The sequence below is a fragment of the Mustela erminea genome, chromosome 1 (genome assembly GCF_009829155.1).
Source record: "Mustela erminea isolate mMusErm1 chromosome 1, mMusErm1.Pri, whole genome shotgun sequence".
NCBI lineage: Eukaryota > Metazoa > Chordata > Mammalia > Carnivora > Mustelidae > Mustela > Mustela erminea.
Window position 1 is genome coordinate 58,531,456 of NC_045614.1, and position 18,617 is coordinate 58,550,072.

The following is an 18,617-nucleotide window of genomic DNA, read 5'->3' on the forward strand; positions in this document are numbered from 1 at the left end:
AAGAAGGAAAACACAGAGTATATAGTTAGACATGTGTCATCAGAAAGGGAAGTAGGCTTTCAAAAAAAGTTAAGGTGGCTCAGTGGGTTAAGCCGCTGCCTTTGGCTCAGGTCATGATCTCAGGGTCCTGGGATTGAGCCCCATATTGGGGTCTCTGCTTGGCAGGGAGCTGTCTTCCCCCTCTCTCTGCCTGTCTCACTGCCTACTTGTGATCTCTGTCTGTCAAATAAATAAATAAAATCTTTAAGAAAAAAGTTAAGAGGAAAGATGCCTGAGGATCTTAAGAAAAAGACACTGGGACAGGGATGGATATTTATTAAAAATAATGGCAGTCAAGAAATGGGCAGAAGACAGGAACAGACATTTCTCCAAAGAAGATACACAAATGGTCAACAGACACATGAAAAAATGCTCCACATCACTCAGCATCAGGGAAATACAAATGAAAATCACAATGAAATTCCCCCTCACACTGGTCAGAATGGCTAAAATTTACAAATCAGGAAACAGCAAATATTGGTGAGGATGCAGAGAGAGGGAAACCCTTTTACACTGTTGGTGGGAATGGAAGCTGGTACAGCCACTCTGGAAAACAGTATGGAGGTTCCTCAAAAAGTTAAAAATACAGCTACTCTATGACCCAGCAATTGCATTACTAGGTATCCAAAGGATACAAACATAGTGATTTGAAGTGGCATCTGTACCCTGATGTTTATAGCAGCAACCTCTACAAGTATGGAAAGAGCTTGGAGGTCCATCAACAGATGAATGGATAAAGAAGATGTGAGATATATATATATATGTGTGTGTGTGTGTGTGTGTGTGTGTGTGTGTGTGTGTGTGTGTGTATGACAGATGAATGGATAAAGATGTGATATATATGTAAATTATATATATGTTAAAATTTTACATATATAAAATTTATATTTATATATTACTGAGGCACCAAAAAATGAAATCTTACCATTTGCAACAATGTGGATGGAACTAGAGGGTATTATGCTAAGTGAAATAAGTCAATCAGAAAAGACAATTATCATACGATTTCACTCATAGTAGAATTAAAAAAAACAAAATGGAGGATCATAGGGGAAGGGAGGGAAAAATAAAATAGGACATAATCAGAGAGGGAGACAAACCATAAGAGACTCTTAAGTCTAGGAAACAAACTGAGGGTTGCTGGAGGGGAGGTGGGAGAGGGAATAGGGTAACTGGGTGATGGGAATTAAGGAGGGCACATGATATAGTGAGCACTGGGTATTATATGCTTCTGATGAATCACTAAACTCTACCTCTAAAATGTACTATATATTAATTGAATTTAAATAAAAAATTAAAACAATAGCAGAACTGTGGACCATCTTGATGAGGAAGAAGAAGCTTTGCAATGAACCTGAGATACTTGTATAAGTGACTCTATGATGAAAAGAAGGGCACTTGGGATCTGACATCTGATTATTCTGATTATTGGGATCTGCTTATTCTGAAGAAGGCTGTGCTTACTGCCCAGGACATGCTTGGCCCTTAAGAGAACAGAGCCTGGTCACTCACCCAGGGCTCTGCCGTCCCTCCCCCATCACTACCAGGGGAGATGAAGGTGAAAAGGGGACAGGCCTATCACTTAAAGCAGATAATGGAATGTTAAAAGATGACAGGAAAACAGTAGACCTCTTAATTCTTTCTTTGTCCCAACTTTGCCAGCAAGAAGAATTCCTTTCTCACTGAAAAGTCTGAACAAATCCTCCTAAGAGGGAACTGAGAAGGGGAGGACGCTGAAGGACAGCTTTACTACCTAGTGCTTATTCTATGTACCTATTTCTTATTAACCCAGTTAGACAGAAGCCCCAAATGCTCACTGAATACTTGAAGAAACAGTAAACGAATGTATAGTCCTCACACAGGAGACCTAGAGGACATGCTACCTCCTAGCAGACACTCCCTTCTCCTGTGATTCTGGGCCTTGAAGCCTAGAACTCTTAGGCCATGAACATTTTATGCTCTTGGAGGTTCAGGAAAGATTTACAAATTAGGGATACAGAGTGAAAACTGACAGATAATTAGCAATTTGGGGGTGAAGAAAATTAGTAATTATTTACTACTCTGAATTATGAACTGAAAAATCTTTTCAAAGAAATCCATATGAACCAACTTTTCTTCTTGTTAAAAGTCATCTTACATTCTCCAAACTTGTAACTAAGCAATTGTACCCTTTCATATGGACCAATAATGAAATCTGAGCATGAAACTGTACAGTGGAATCACAACATATATACATTTAACTTATGGAAATCCAGCTGTATGTGCATCACAAATAAAAGGAGAAAGAATAATTTTAAAATGTGGGTGATTTCATTATGAATTTTCTATACATGTAAAATATGTCAATTACAGGGTAATTTTGACTACATGTCATTGAAGAGATGATCCTTTCAGGAGGACTTTCTTCTACGCTTGCTAATGTCAGAGCAATTTGCAAATATTGGAGACATACAAACCTATAGATTTCAACATTCTTATTCTTTTGTCTAGAGAGTTTAGAGGCACTTGCTTCTCCAGACACAATTATGGTGTTGTTTTCCATGACCACACCGGCACACACAGTTCCCAAGCCCTCTCCGTACTTGGGAGACGAGACAAAATAGGTCTTTCGTGAAGCGGGATCGTAACAAAAACTGGCGTCCCCATAGTTCCTGTGTCTTGACCTGATGCCTGAAGAATTGTTGCCAATGCAAAGCAAAAGACTGGTAGTCTCCATGCCGTAACGAAGATTCAGAGAGTGCTGCTGGGGTGTCTTGATGGCTTTGAATGCGTTCTGAATTATGTCAATGCAATCCGCGTCACACAGAAGCATTGTGTTCCTTTTTAGGGCTTGTCTTAAAAAAGAAGGATTTATAAGTTCCAACCGGACTTGCTTCAAAAGTTCAACCAGATGCTCCGTGCGCAATTCTTGGTTATGATTTACCCATTTCAGGACTAAGTCCAGAATGCTCTCCTCCCTGGATATGTTAAGGTCATCCGATTTAATAAGCGTCAGAAATTGGTGTGCTTCGATTTCTAGTATTTCTTCATGTAAGCTCACCTCAGCAAAGTGCTGATACAAATATTTCTTCGACTGATCAGATAAATCTTCAGCTCCAATCTGCTTTGCAAAATAATAGATACCCACACAGTTCGAGGCATCCATATGGTCCATCATATATTTTTGACACACGTTGAAGATTTCTTCCATCTGCATAAAATAGGCAGCCATAGCTACGGTCTGCACATTGTTGTTATTGATCTCTAAAGCCGCATTGTACATGTAATTCAGTATCACGGACACACTTTCTGCTGTGATATCATAAAGTATGACTTCCCTTTGAGTACATTCAAGTAGTCCACAGGTGAACATAGCTTTGAAATAAGGACTAAATGCAGCCAGGACCAGCCTGTGGCAAGGAAATTTCTCCCCTTCTGCTATGAGTACAACATCAATCATTTCTGCTAATTCTTTCATGTTCTTAACTTGATTCAATAAATTCAAACTATGTTGGTATTTTTCTTTTCCCTCAGCTTTGCACTCCATGATACACTTTTCAGTGCTTCTAAGTACGTCTTTTTCAAATGTAGCTGGATTCTTGTGGGGCTATTTGCATGTCTGATTACTCACAGAACAACAGAGATGTGCTGGAACACTCCTGAGGGAAAGAAAAGAATCGGGTTTCCTATAAGAACACAATTCTTGGTGATTTAAATATGCAGCATTAGTGCTAAGAAGTATTTATAAATAAATGTTATTCACCCCAAATGCAGTAGTTTAAGACAACTTTTGTGTCTAGGAATAATGTCAGTAATTGTATAAACAGTAAATTATCAACTACTAATAACATTTCACCTAATCAGCAGCAGAGATCTTTCTAGGAGGGCTGGAAAGTCCTCCCTCCCAAGGTGAATGAAGAGAGAAGTAAGAGAAGCTTGTATAGCAACTGCAGTTGCTAGCTGCCTGCAGGCCAACGGGGTAGGGAAATTAGGTTAACCTGCTCTCTGAGGAGAGATGCATCACTGCAAATGTCATGTATACCTGCTGAAACAAACAAACAAAAAACCTAAAACAGGGACGCCTGGGTGGCTCAGTTGGTTAAGCAGCTGCCTTCAGCTCAGGTCATGATCCCACCGTCCTGGGAATGAGTCCCACATCGGGCTCCTTGCTCGGCAGGGAGCCTGCTTCTCCCTCTGCCTCTCCCTGCTATTCTGTCTGCCTGAGCTCGATCTCTCTCCCTCTCTCTCTCTGATAAATAAATAAAATCTTTAAAAAAACAAACAAACCCAAAACACCCTCAAATGTTATAACGGCCCCAGAACCACGCAGGATGGCTGAGAAAAAAAAGTCCATTAAAATTATGTTCAAACTGGGCGCCTGGGTGGCTCAGTGAGTTAAGCCGCTGCCTTCGGCTCAGGTCATGATCTCAGGGTCCTGGGATCGAGTCCCACATTGGGCTCTTTGCTCTGCGGGGAGCCTGCTTCCTCCTCTCTCTCTCTCTCTCTGCCTGCCTCTCTGCCTACTTGTGATCTCTGTCTGTCAAATAAGTAAAATGTTTTAAAAAAAAAAATTATGTTCAAACTTTTCCTATGGGGCAAATAATTCAAAACAGTGCTTTGGAAAACATAACCAAATGTCTGCTGATCCGAGAATTCACAAGACTTGAAACTTAGAGCTAAATCATCCTAAACTTAGAAAGTGCACAAAAGCCATCCCGTTTCTCTATCCCCACTTCTTGCTCAGCTTCTCCTTGTTCCTTACTTCACAGTGGCAGAGATGGACTCACTTCTCCCCTTAAAAAGCCCTCCTCTAGGGGCGCCTGGGTGGCTCAGTGGGTTGAAGCCTCTGCCTTCGGCTCAGGTCATGATCTCAGGGTCCTGGGATCGAGCCCCGCATCGGGCTCTCTGCTCGGCAGGGAGCCTGCTTCCTCCTCTCTCTGCCTGCCTCTCTGCCTACTTGTGATCTCTCTGTCAAATAAATAAATAAAATCTTTAAATAAAAAAAAAAAAAGCCCTCTTCTAATCAGAAGTCTGTTTAAGCTAATTGTCTGTCTTCCCCTTGCCCAGGGGAATAGAAACAGTGTTTCAAGGAAGCTAATCAGCTGTTTGGATTTAAAGAAGGAATTCCTAGAGTCAGCAACCTTTATATTGAGGAGCAGGTCTTCAGATCCTGACACCCTTTCTAGTTCTTACTTGGCTAGAAGTTGTATGCGGTTAATGAACCATGGTAGAAAAGCCACTCTTAGGAATTAAGAGAGGAAGAGAAGTGATGATTTTAATCATTCGAAAGCATAGTTTGTCAGCTGTCAAAGTTCTACATTTCTATAATCCTATCAAATTCTCACTGTATCTCAATGAAAAATGACACTTTTTTCAGTGTTGAATTAAAGTTCATTGAATCAAAGTATTAAGCATGAGAGAAATGTTTAAGAATACAACGGCAACTATAAGACCTAAAAATCACTGTGCAGGAGTGTGTGAAATGATAACAACTAGCTGATCTAAGAATCTGTGTAACTGAAAAAGGAATAAAATTCTCCTTGCTAGATTTTCCAGCATTAATGCCTCAGCTTGACTTCAGTAAAAGCTTAAGACTATCTTTGTGAGGCCTTGTAGGTTAGAAGTTAACCCTTGTTTTTTACTTTCATTTGTTTAGATTTTTACCAAGAGAATCCAATTATGGGTAATTAAGAGGTCATTATATTTCTGAGCTCTCCTACAACACATTATGAGTAGCCCAAATCGTATTATGTGGGCCTCTTTGTACATAAACACATCAATCAACTTTATAGATGGCAGCTGTTACTTTGAGCTGAAAACCAGAAAAGTTTCCTTATAAGGAGATAAATATTAACAAGTTTCTCCTATTCCATTTGTAATGATACCTAAGACTCACTCAGAGGATACCAATACCAGTGCTAGAAAGCCAAGAGCAGTTTCCAGGTAGGATCACTAGATCTGGTACAATGCAGGCAGTCCAGACTCCTTAGTTTCCAAAGTGTTGACCTTGATGTTGCTAAGAAGAAATGAAATGCTGGGGGCTCAAATGTTATGACCGCAACCCTAGGATTTTGTTTTTTTTTTTTTAAGATTTATTTATTTATTTGAGAGAGAGTGTGAGAGAGAACACCAGAGGGTTTTGGAGCAGAGGAAGAGGGAGAAGCAGATTCTCTGCTGAGCAAGGAGCCTGACACAGGGCTGGATCCCAGGACCCCTGGACCATGACCTGAACCAAAGGCAGATGCTTAACTGACTGAGCCACCCAGGTGCCTCAGGATTTTGTATCTTTAAGACAAGAACCAAACCACCTTGTTGAACTTTGTGGCACAGGACTACCTTAATAAAAGCACAGGCAGCATTAGTTTCAAAGAGAAGTTAAAAGTTGAATAACTAGTACAGTATGTGTTTCTCTTCTCTATAAATACAGTAGTGCCTTATAAACAACTTTACGGTGGACAATACTGGATTTCCCCCAGGATCCAATCTGTCTTCTGATGGAATGGATGGGGTAGGTCCACTGTGACTGGTTCAGGGATGAGTGTGAGACCAGAGATGGGCTTAATCAGAGTGAAGCTCAGGTCTCTGGTTCAACAGGGGGCATGTCCAGGTGTTATCCAGATGAGAGGTCTGCTGCAGCCATGTCCCTATAAGCCAGCACAAGGACAAAGCAAATACAGAGAAGAAGGCAGAGAATCCAGAGCAATGGGTCTGGAACATGCTTTAGATCTATATTTTTCAGTTTTCAGTGACAAACCATTCTTTTATTGTTGAAGCTGGCTTGAATTAGGATTGCTGTAACTGACACTCAAAAGTCCTTACTGGTATGATTGGCATATGGGAACAGGTTGAGAAAAAGTTGCTTATGGTAATTGTAATGATATATTTTGTAAAATTCCACTTTTGGTATATATATATATATTTTAAGACTGTATTTATTTATCTGACATAGAAAGAGATATCACAAGTAAGCAGAGCAGCAGGCAGAGAGAGAGGGGGAAGCAGGCTCCCCACTGAACAGAGAGCCCAATGTGGGGCTCGATCCCAGGACCCTGAGATCATGACCTGAGCTGAAGGCAGAGGCTTAACCACTGAGCAACCCAGGCACCCCCACTTCTGGTATATTCTTATGTATTCTATTAGTATACTGTCAAGTAAAATAAACAGAGGAACTTCTAATTATCTTTATTCTTTAAAAAGATTTTATTTATTTATTTATTAGAAAGAGTATGCGTGTGTGACAGGGAAGGGCAGAGAAGGAGGGAAGAGAAGGGGGAAAGAATCTCAGGAAGACGCTTCACTGAGCGCAGAGCTAATGCCGGGCTTGATCTCACAACCCTGAGATCATGACCTGAGCCGAAACCAAGAGTCAGATGCTTAGCCAGCTGAGCCACCCAGGCGCTCCTTCATTCCTTCTTGATAGAAGACAATATACCTTAAGTCACTCTTCTAAGTTTACCTCTTCTCATTAAATAGCCACAACATCTTACAGGTGCAGGAACTGAGTTTTGAACTCAGTTCTATCTGACTCCAAAGTCTACACCCTTAACCACTCACTTTCGTGCAAGTGTGGGCAAATTAGGGCCAGAGAGTAAATATTTCAGGCTCTGTCGGCTCTAGGGTCTCTGTCCTAACAACTCAACTCTGCTTTTGTAATGAAAAAGCAGGCATAAACAATACATAAACAAATGGGCATGGCTGTGTGCCAATGAAATGTTTTAGGGCTATTGAAACTTGAATTTCATATATTTTCACGTGTCACGAAACAGTATTCTTTTGATTTTTAAAAGCTATTTGGAATGATAAAATCCATTCTTAGCTTTTGGGCTATACAGAAAACGACTCTTCCTCTACTGTTATAAATAAATCCACTCTCTAGATCCTGAGTAGGATAATATCTCATCTGGGTGCCTAACCTCCACTTCTCTGCTTAAGTCCAGTTAAAGAGTTTTGATTCAAAAAGATCATCTGGTTCCCAAGGTTCCCAAATAGAAATCAATTTCTTGAATAAATACTTTATTTAGATACAGCCTGTCTGCCCCAAACATTGGCTTCAACAAAAACAAACACTTTTAAAACAGAAATAATTGTTCCCAACTTTCTGAAGGAACATTTATACATTTTTAGATGAGCACATATATTTACTAAGTATCCCCTCCTTCTACTTGCCTTTTATACACCTCCTGAAAGCCACTCAAAATTTCTATGGATTTATGGACCAAATGAATTTACTGATGGAAATCCTGAAAAATACCCATGCAGTTGAATGCACTGCCACACTTCCAAGACATTCTCAGTATTGGGTCCTGTATCTATAAGGTACAGAGAAGGTACTAGCATTGCAGATGGGGACTTTGAAGGGAGAGAGTCCTGGGTTTGAATCTCAGTTTAGCCACTTACTTGCTATAATCCTAAAATGATTTAACCTTTCTAAACCTTGGTTTGTTCATCTGTAAAATGGGAAGAATGTATATAAAAGCAGTTAGGTCAGTTTTTGGCATCCAAGTGTTCCATAAATGGAAATTATTGTTATTTTACAGTAGTGTAACAGAGTGCAGATCAGACACTAGAAACACAGACTTTGGCTGGTTACTGAGGCCTGGCTTTGAATCCTTGCTCTGCTATCAATTAACATGAGCAAGTTTCTTAGCCTTGTTCAGTTTCCTCACTTGAGATTAGCTTTGAAAACTATTTAAGAGTTGGGAGAACGAAATAAGGCCATGTATGCACAATACACCATTTGCTTGGTAAAATCTGCTTGGTACAGGGATACACCTGTATAAATACTTTTCTAATAATAACAATGTTTGGGTCCATATACAAATTGCTTATGGGTACAGACACAGCTCATAAATAAGAGAGAGCTGACAGCAACTTTTTCTTGTAATGAGGGCAGGGAGGGCATTCTACTCTCATCAGCAAAACAAAACTGTATAAATGTTCTCAATGATATCAATGGGAAGTTATTCTCTGCTCCAATTTATAGAAGACTGAACTGGTGCATTCATATTAATAGTACCCATAATAATAGAGAAAAAATGAGTAGCAAAGATAAATACAAATCACAAGAATAAAGCCTAATTACTTTGCAAATCCAAAATGCAGTTATACCCATGTCCAGTATATTTAGTTTTCAGAGACGGACTGCTACAAATTTTAATGTGGCATAAAAATGTTAATTTAAGCTGCCAAGGATTTGCTTTTATAATGCTTAATATTATAATCTTTACATTATCTTTAAAGTTGCTACTTTTTCTACATAAGGGATGATGCATGAGCTTGCTTCCATGTTTTGTGGAAGTCCAAACTAGTTTAAATTCACAGTAGCACTGTTTGAAATAGCAAAAATTTGGAAATAACCTAAATACTGATTAACATGAGAGGAGAAAAACTGGAGGATATCACTCAAGAGAATATTGCACAGCATAAACAAAGAATGAAGTAGAGCTACATGTATCAATGGGAATTTCAAGAACATCATAGACTTAGAAGAATAGATGCTACATACCACGGATCTCATGTTTAAAATATGCAAAATAGTCATGTTCTAAATAGGGTAAATATAGACAATATATTCTGAAAAAATAAATATAAACAATTGGTAAATCCAGGGAAAGGTATATGGGAGTTTTTTAAAATACCATTTTTAGAATTGTTCAGTGAATTTGGAATTACACCAAAATAAAAAATGAGGGGTGCCTGGGTGGCTCAGTCAGTTAAGCGTCTGGCTCTTGATTTCGGCTCAGGTCATGGTCTCAGGTCATGATCTCAGGGTCATAAGAGCCCTGAGTGGGGATCCCCTTCAGTGGGGAGTCTGCTTGAGATTCTCTCTCTCTCCCTCTGTTCTTCCTCCCATTCTAGCTCCCCCCTCATAAAGAAATCTTTCAAAAATCAAAAAATAAAAAGTTAAAAAAATTATATATATTTTAAGGATACATATGACTGTGGTGGAATATAAAGAAATGAAGGCTAATTATAAAAAATATCAAATTTAGGATAGGGCTGCCTTGAGGAAGTGTGGAAGGAAGGGATACTGTTGGAGAACTGCACTTACCATGGTGAGCACTGCATGTCTGAAATTGTCCAGTCACAAATTTGTACACCTGAAACTGACATAACATGCTATGTCAAACATACTTCAATAACAAAGATTTAAAAAAATATATCCGAAGCCTATTTTCACCAACACCGCCCCTCAAACATCACAAGGCCCTTCACAATCCAGCATCTCCCCGCCTTTCCTGCCTCATCTCCTGGCTTTTCTTCCTTACACTTTTCAGTCTTTTAATAGCACCAAACCACTAACAATTCTAATGCATACATTACCTTTACACATGTTGGTCTGTCTGGAATATACTTCTCCCCCTTCGACCTGAAGAAATACAAGTGGCTCTTCCAAATTCAGCTCAGACTTCACTCCCCCACTGAAGCTTCCTCTGTCCTTCCTTGCTTGCACCTTGAACATAGTGACTGTTGCATCTCCCTGCCTCCCCTTCCAATGATGAGCACACTGAGAGCAGGGGGCTCATGTTTTAGTCATTTCCACACTCTTAACATCTGTCTGTGAGGATGCCTGCTACCTTACGGTTGCTCAATAAGGTCTGTGCAATTAAAGGTTTTCCTTCGTCCTAAATTACAGGTTGATGATAACCTTTTTTTTCTTCGTGTTTTAGACCAGTTAATAAACGATTATCTTGAAGATTCTTTTCTACCCTCAAAAGTTTTGTTTGATTCTTTAAGCTCCTAATGTTTTTAGAGAACTGAAGCCAGAGATCACAAATTGGCTGGTCACAGACTTTTTGGTGGGGAGGGTGGCAAAGTTGCTGTCTACACACAAAACTGCCACATTGTAACATCTACTGAAAAAAAAGGAAGGTATGGCAACAGTGGAGACTTAATTCCCATGGTGACAACGGTGTGCAGGACCTGAGTAGACAGTTGCCACCTCTCAGATGGCACATCTACTCTCCTTTCCCCAGCCCCCATTATCGTGAATGTTAGTCCTCATTTATAATTCTTCTCACATTGCTGCTTCCCCCACACCCCACCCCTTTTAGTTCACTTACAGCCACTTATTTATGACCTCTGGTTTTCACCATTCCATCCTCACACCTTACTTTGCTTCGGTATCACAACTTTGCATAGACAGTGGTAAGAAATGGCTCAGAATACCCACACTACCCTAAATGCACTTTGAGTCTCCCACTTCTATGGAAAAACACCTATTCACTTAATAGAAATAATCCATCCCACACACTAGGTGTTTAATAACCACCAGGCCTATAAGTGATAAAGCTAAATAAGACAAGTTTCCTTTTTGCTTTCCTTTAAGGAGTTCACACTGTTTTGCATTCTCAGGCGCTTTATACTTTTCAAAATGCTTTACTGTGCATTATGCAGTAGCTCATTAGTTCCTCTGAAGAATCACGTGGCGGGGGTGGGGGGTGGGGGTGGGGATGCAGGGCAATTATATTCCTGGCTTTAAAGTTGAGAGAGTTGCCTGGGAATACTTTCGATGCTTATTGAGGCTTTTTAAAGTGCCAAGGCCCTGGGCAGACAGCCAGGAAGGGAAAGACAGAAGGCGCTTCCTACCTTTATGGAGCTTACAGTCCAGCGAGGGAGGCAAACGTTAACGTAATTAATGCTAGGGCAGTGACTGCAGCCACATTAAAGAGGGAAGAGGGGCGCCTGGGAGGCTCAGTCGTTGGGCGTAGGTCATGATCCTGGGGTCCTGGGATTGAGCCCTGCATGGGGCTCCCTACTGGGTGGGGAGCCTGCTTCTCCTCCTCCCACTCCCCCTGCTTGTGCTCCCTCTCTGTGTCTCTTTCAAATAAATAAATAAAACCTTAAAAAAAAAAAGGGGCGGGGGAAGGGAAGGGAAGCGACTCCCGGCTGAGCAAAACCGGTCTCTGAGCAAAACCGGTCTCGAGAAGGAAGTGACTGCTGGGCTGATCTGTGAAGGCAGGAGCCAGCCCCATGATGACAGGAGGGAAGCGCAGTGGGCCCCGCCAGTGCCAAGGGCCGGGGAGGCTGCCCCTCAACTCTGGCCCTCGACCTTTCTCCGTTGGCCTGGCCCTAGAGCTAAGACAAGGCCCTCAGCAGGGGCCGCGTTCCCTCTGTCACCATTACTTACAAGCTGCTGACCCCCGGCTTGAGGCACTGCCTCACTGGCTCCGCAGAGGCTGCCGCGATGGCGCCGTGACCCGGCCCTGTGGCCGCACAGACGGAGCCGGGCTGGCCGGGGCGGGGCAGCTAGCGGGCTGAACCGGCGGGCACTGCCCAATATGGGCCTGTGAGGCCCCGGCGATATAAATAGACCGCGCTGGGAGCGCAGGGCACCGACGGCCCGCGCCCTGCGGAGGGGGAGGGTGAGCGCTGGCAGCTCCTCAGAAGCGACAGGTGCTCGCCCTCGGCGCCCCGGGAGCCCGGGCTCCGGCCGCTCTGCGCCTGCGCGGGTCATCCTTGCGGTCCGCGACGGCAATCCACTAGTGGCAGGCCCGCACGCCGCTCTGCGCCTGCGCCACTCTTCCCGCGCAGGCCCGCGTGCCAGGACCGCTGAACGTCCGCCGGAAGCGGGCGACGATATGGTTTAAAATGAACCTGGAAAATAACACATCTATACGCTTAATCATTTAAAAAAATGCAAACAACCCAAACCCACTATGTGTGGGCTCACTGAATGTGGCCAGGAAATAGGGTTGCCAGATGAAATGTCCAATTAAATATGAATTTCAGATAACTAACAATTTTTAAAGTATATATCCTAAATACTGCATGATCAATTCACATTTAACGGAATTTGGGTGCTTGTTGCTTCTTTTGGGATCTGTACTTTTATTTGCTACCTCTGGCAAGTGTACCTGGAAAAACCAGCAGCCCCATGACCTTTGGCCTCAAGTGGGAGGTCCCCTGGCAGCCTGAGAAAAGATTGATTAGTTATGCCCAGGTTTGGGGTGGGGCAGGGAAGGAGAATGTTCCCTGGAGGGAAGTGTAATAATATCTGCTGTGTGGATAAGGGAGTAGTATTAGGTCAGCCGGTTTAAAATAAAACAAAATTGTGGTAATACAAAATTGTTCTTTTAACAAAATTTTATTTCTTGTATTCTGACAGTCAGACGTTCAAAATGGGTCTCTCTGGGGTAAAAGCAAAGTGCCTACAGGGCTGCGCCTTTTTTTTTTTTTTTTTTTGGAGGCCCTAGGGGAGAATCTGTTTCCTTGCCTTTCCAGCTTCTATTAACTGCCCTCATTCTCTCTGCAGCTCTTGGCCCTTTCCTCCATATTCACAGCTGGAAACACAGCTGAGCCTTTCCCGGACTGCTCTTGGTACTGATTTTTCTGCTTCCCTCTTTCTTTTTTTTATTTAAATTGTGTTTAAATATACATAAAGGTGACCGTTTACCATATACATAAAATTTTAACCATTTTTAAGTGTACAATTCAGTGACATTAAATACATTCACAATGTTGTGCAGCCATCTCTAACCATTTCCAAAATTTCATCATCAGAAAGAAAAAAAAGTTTCCCAAACAGCAACTGTATACCCATTAAGTTCCCCCCATACCCCACCCTTGCTCCAGTGTTTCCCCTCTCCCCCCAGCACCTGGAGACCTCTATTCCACTTTCTGTCTCTATGAATTTGCCTATTTTAGGTGCTTCACACAAGTAGAATCATACAGTATTTGTTCATAGGTGCCTGGCTTATTTTAGCTAGCATAGCAACCCCAAGATTTATCCACGTCGTAATAGATACCCATATTTCATTTCTTTTAAAAGTTGAATAATATTCCATTGTGTGTGTGCACATGTCATATTTAAAACAAAACACATTTCATGTTGGTAAGTAAAATTCCTTTAAGCGTTTTAGAAGCTAATGTCAATCCTTGCATGCATTTATATTTCCATGTACATATTAGAGTTGTTCGATAAAACCTTTGTCTCTCTTTCCCACAAGCTCCTGATCTGTGAGCCCTGTTTAGGTCCTTCTACACCTGATTCTATTCCTGCTTCTGGCTTTGCTTACCAGATGATTGTGCTAAGTTAATGACTCTTTCTTAGTCTGCTCTAAAGACTGTTTGATGTCTCGTGTGGCTACTTTATTTCCCCTCGTTCTTTTGTTTCTAGAGGAAGTAAAACTTGGTGTTAAAAGCTAGGGCTGCCTGTGGGTGGAGAGGCTAAGCTGGAAGCTGCTGGGCTCTCTGGGATGTTAGCTGATTCTCAAATGATTTGCCAGATGATTTATGAAGGATTAATATTATCAAATAGACTGATGTACCAAAAATTTGTTTTAGGGAATGTGCTTTTTGAATAGATTATATATGAATATGTACTTTACTCGGGAGTGACTTACTGCTTCATTTTTAGCCTTCACTTTCTTCCCATGTTGAGTTGCTTCTCCTGTGTTCCTTTGGGTATATTTTGCCATTTCAGTTTAATTTATTTCTCCTTCTTGCGCCTTGAAGCTAATCTACCCCGTGCCTGGCTCCCTTTGATGGTGGTTGCCTCTGGGCAGCTATTCCTTGATAGAGAAGTCACTTTTCTCCTCACATATCCAATCCTGCCCCATGACACCTCCACCTTTTAAAGGAAAAGTACACACATCTGAACTACTACTCCTGACACTGGTTCCTATCTTGAACTACTATCTATCACTTGGGTTGAGCAGTTCCTTAACTAGGGAAAACCAGGCATCTAAGTGAAAAAATGAACAACCAACCTGATTATTTTAAACTTAATTCATCTCCCCTACCAACCACCAAAAAAAACAAAAAAAACAAAAAAACAAAACAAACCCAGCTGCCCACAGAATGACAAATGGATACACACCAGCGGTATCAGCTTTCTTTTCTTGGTCTTCATTCTTACTCTCCTGCTGTAGTTCTTCTGCTCTGTCTTCTTGTCTATGGAGTGATATTTTTGAAATATTATCTATTTCTTCCCACCCTCCTTCCTTCGTCATGTATTTCCTTATGATGCTTTGCTTCTCTATACCATTTCAAGGTTGAAAGCATTCTAGGCTCATTTCCTCTGGGGGGGTGTGGCGGTGTGTGTGCATGGGGGAATCAGGACTCAGAAAACCTGGCAGGTGGGGAATGGGAGAAATGCTCTCTTCTGATTCTAGGAGACTGGCCTCTTTCAATCAAGAGAGAAATGAATTATTGGCATGTGTAATACATTTGGGAGGAAACCTAACTTACAGGAATGGATCTTCTTCCCATAGTACTCCTTTCCCCAAATGAGAAACAGGGAGGTCTCTGGAGGAGAAGTAACAAAAATCACGCCCTGTTGAGCCAGACCAGGTGTGGGGCAATTTGGCAGCCAGAACCCAAAGAGAGGAAGACTCCATAGCATCTTGGCCAGAGAGGGCTTCAGGTAACCATTCCAGAGGCTGGCATATCCTGCTGGGGCCCTAGTGGTGGAGAGACCCACTGAACCAGAGAGGCTGGTGCAGACTGGTAGGCGGAGACTTGTGCAAGACCAAGGACCTTGGGGCAATGGACCTCTGGTGGGTCAGTGCAGACAAGTGGCAGACTTTGAGCATACAAATGCATGCCCCTTGGCCTGACTCCATTGTGTTGGTCAGACACTCCTGCCCCTGCACCAGAACTTAGATGTGACTCTGGAAAAAGGAAGGTTTGGCCATACTGGTGGCATGGGAACTTCCACTAGAATGTGTTGGCACTAAGAAAGTAGTATTTCACTCACACAGTAGTTTTTGGACCTAGGGCTTGACACCCCCTCCCCCCACGGAGTCTGGTGCGGAAGCATGAGCATCAGCAGAATTGGCTTGTCACCCTGTGGGGAAAGGGATGCAGATTCTTCTTTCAGCTTTAGTTTCAGCAAGCAACCAGGAGCAACTTGAAAGGGAGAGGTAAAAAACAGGAACCCAAGTTATCACACCATTGATTTTGCCTTTTGTCTGTAGCTGGTTCTTTTTTCATGCTGAATGTTAGCCCCCTGAAGGGAGTGTAGTTGGTCTCTCTTCTTCTTTGCTAGATCCTCAGCATCTGGAAAAGTGCTTGGCACAAAGGCGTGCTCAATAATTATTAGGGAATGAACCAGTAAGCGGGTCAGAGCCGCTTTGTGTGGGTAGTGGAATTCAGTTCAGTTAGTGTGGAATGCCCAGAAAGCAGGGTTGGATGTTAGAGCACTGGGGACCGTGTGTCCTGCGGCCACAGTCAGCAGATAGGCCCCCATTACCTGCTGCTCTGCCCTGAGAGCGCATGGACTTCAGAAAGTTCCACAGCTGCTTCATGCTCTCCCACAGAGCTTGTCAGAGGACCTGATTCACCCTCAGGTGACCTGTGGGTGTGCCTCTGACTGATGAGGGAGCAGGAGGCTGACTGAGGACAAAGCAAAAGCTGGCACCTTGCACCCCCTCTCCACCCACTCCCCTCAGTAATATGTGTGACATTCCTCAGGCACCTCTGGCTGCCCTAAAAGAAAAACAAATAGTTAACTTGCAGAGATCACAGTCCTGCAAGACAAGAGTCTCCCTTGGTTTACCAATGTCCTAGAGATTTACAACAAAGAAGCTATCTAACAATAGCACAATTTCCAGAGGCAAATAACTCAGTTCCTCAAGCCCCTAAATAAAGTTAAATTTCTTCTAAACCCAAATCTCACTAACAAGGACACTTGATAGCAGGAATGTAACATTCCACCAGGAGACTCCCAATTGTCTTTATGTTAGTGCCCCATTAGAGGGAAAGCGGCCTTGGCTTGATAGTAACCAGGCCTTCAATATCCTGACAGTCTTCTTTACCCCAGTAGCCCTTCTGAACACCCCTTTGTCCTCACCTACCCAACTCCTGTGTATATAACCAGCCACTCCTCACATGCCCGGCGCAGCAGCTCTTCCTGCCCATGGGTCCTGTCCCCGTGCTTTAATAAACCACCATTTTGCACCAAAGATGACTCAAGAATTCTTTCTTGGTCATCGGCTCCAGACCTCAGCCCACCGAACCTCACCTAGGTTCTAGAATTTCATCATGACCATGGAAGCCAAGTCCCCTCTCCACACGCTGGCTTTGAGAGAGGCTGAGAAATGGAACCTGGAGAAACAAGTATTTTTGTACTTTCCAGCTCTTATAGTTGGAAGTTTGGGATGTGTGTTGCCACATCTCCTCCTCCTGAGGTTTGTGGGCGGTGAGGAATGAGGCCACCAGGACCTGATGGGACCAGAGGCGTGTGTGGGGGGTAGTGGGGGTGATATTTGCGCCTGCAGCTTTGGCTCAGCACCTGTGGGTATGGGAAGGTGGAGGTTGTAGAAATTGCAACACCTTTATTTTGCTATTCTCATCGGTTGTTTGGGTCCAAAGGGCTCTAAGCATTGTGGCCTGTGGCTGTCACATGGCACTTTCCCTCCAGAGCTCCATTCTGTAGCATGTGTGCACACCTGTCATAGTTTCCCATCAAGCCTGAAAACTCCCAGAGGCCAAGCGCTCTGTCCTGTTTGCCTTTGTGACACATTCACACGCCTGCCTCAGGCCCTCCAGAAAACGGGGTCAGGGAACGTTCACTGATTTGGATGACAGAGGCAAGGCTGGTAAGCGACAGGAAAGCAGGGCTGGGGATGGGACACCGGGTGTCCTAACCTGGCACTGCTTCTGAAGGCCTCATGGCCTCTGGACACTCGAACTTCTGGAGGAAGAAGGCAAAGTGATAATGCGTCTACCTCACAGCCTGGTTATTAGAAGGATGAGCGAAGAGAGCAAACAGATGTGGAAAACTGCTTTGATAAACTATAAAATAACTCACCATCATTTTCCCTGATGTGGCGTGTGATATTCACTGGAAACTCCTTTCCCCTAAGATCTTGAAAATGGGACAGAAAGCCATTTTCTTCCCCATGATATTGATCGGATGCTGTCTTGAGGTAGAGATATGGACCATATTTCCTTTGGAGGTTCTTCCGCTTTCAGAATCCATCACAGGGAAGCATGGGGAAGGGAGTTATCTAGCTGCTAAGCCGGGCTTTCCCCCTTCTATGATGATAAACCATGCTCAGACATTCCAGCCTTCAGCCTGCCGCTGTTCAAGGCTGTACCCTAAATCCAATAGATCTGAGGGGTTTTTAAAGATTGTGAACTTTCTGGAAACCAAATTTCTCTCTATACCCCAAGATTATTTCATTTTCCCCAGCAATGAAATCCTCAGATCCTGAGTATATGAACCATCAAACCTTGCTTTTTTAGCAAGCAGGTATAACTGATTTTGCTGTCTGTTGCATTATTATACAGTGACCAATATTTATATACGATGTAAGTTAAAGTATATAGGTTTTGCGGCTCTAACAACGAATCTGATTGATAGTTGCCTAGTGCAAAAGGAAGCTTGTTTCTCTTTCATGCAGAATTATAAGGATCGAAGAAGCAAATGGGGCAGTGTGAGTTAGGCTACAAGAATAACAGGCCTCAGTGTTTCATGACTTTACATGATAGAAGTGATCTTTTGCTTATGCAAAGCCTGAGATAGGTATTCAGATCAAGGTAGCTGTCCTTCATCTAGTGGTTCAGGGACTCTGGCTGTCAGTGGCCCTGCTGAGGGCTCCCAGGTCTTCATTTCCTGGCCAGCTAGAAAGAAAAGGATGCAGAAAAAGATG

General features: G+C 42.8%; 2 protein-coding genes across 7 annotated transcripts in view; one reads left to right on the forward strand and one right to left on the reverse strand.

The window, feature by feature from the left end:
* KBTBD12 (kelch repeat and BTB domain containing 12) overlaps positions 1-12,527 on the reverse strand; it is a 95,605-nt gene extending 83,078 nt beyond the window's left edge. For 5 of the 6 annotated variants that reach the window (XR_004284202.1, XM_032337473.1, XM_032337357.1 and 2 more), the window contains exons 1-3: positions 12,149-12,166; positions 10,070-10,124; positions 2,496-3,677 (exon numbers count right to left, since the gene is read on the reverse strand). Coding sequence is in view for 5 of the 6 variants with exons in the window: in XM_032337473.1 (XP_032193364.1) it covers positions 2,496-3,565 (1,070 nt within the window). In the remaining variant the exon portion in view is untranslated. Of the gene's footprint in view, positions 1-2,495; positions 3,678-10,069; positions 10,125-12,148 lie in introns of all 6 variants that reach the window. The other variant, XM_032337699.1, reaches the window with a different exon arrangement.
* The window catches only part of MGLL (monoglyceride lipase), a 225,506-nt gene that overhangs the window by 34,286 nt on the left and 172,603 nt on the right, over positions 1-18,617 (forward strand). The gene's annotated exons all lie outside the window — the stretch shown is intronic.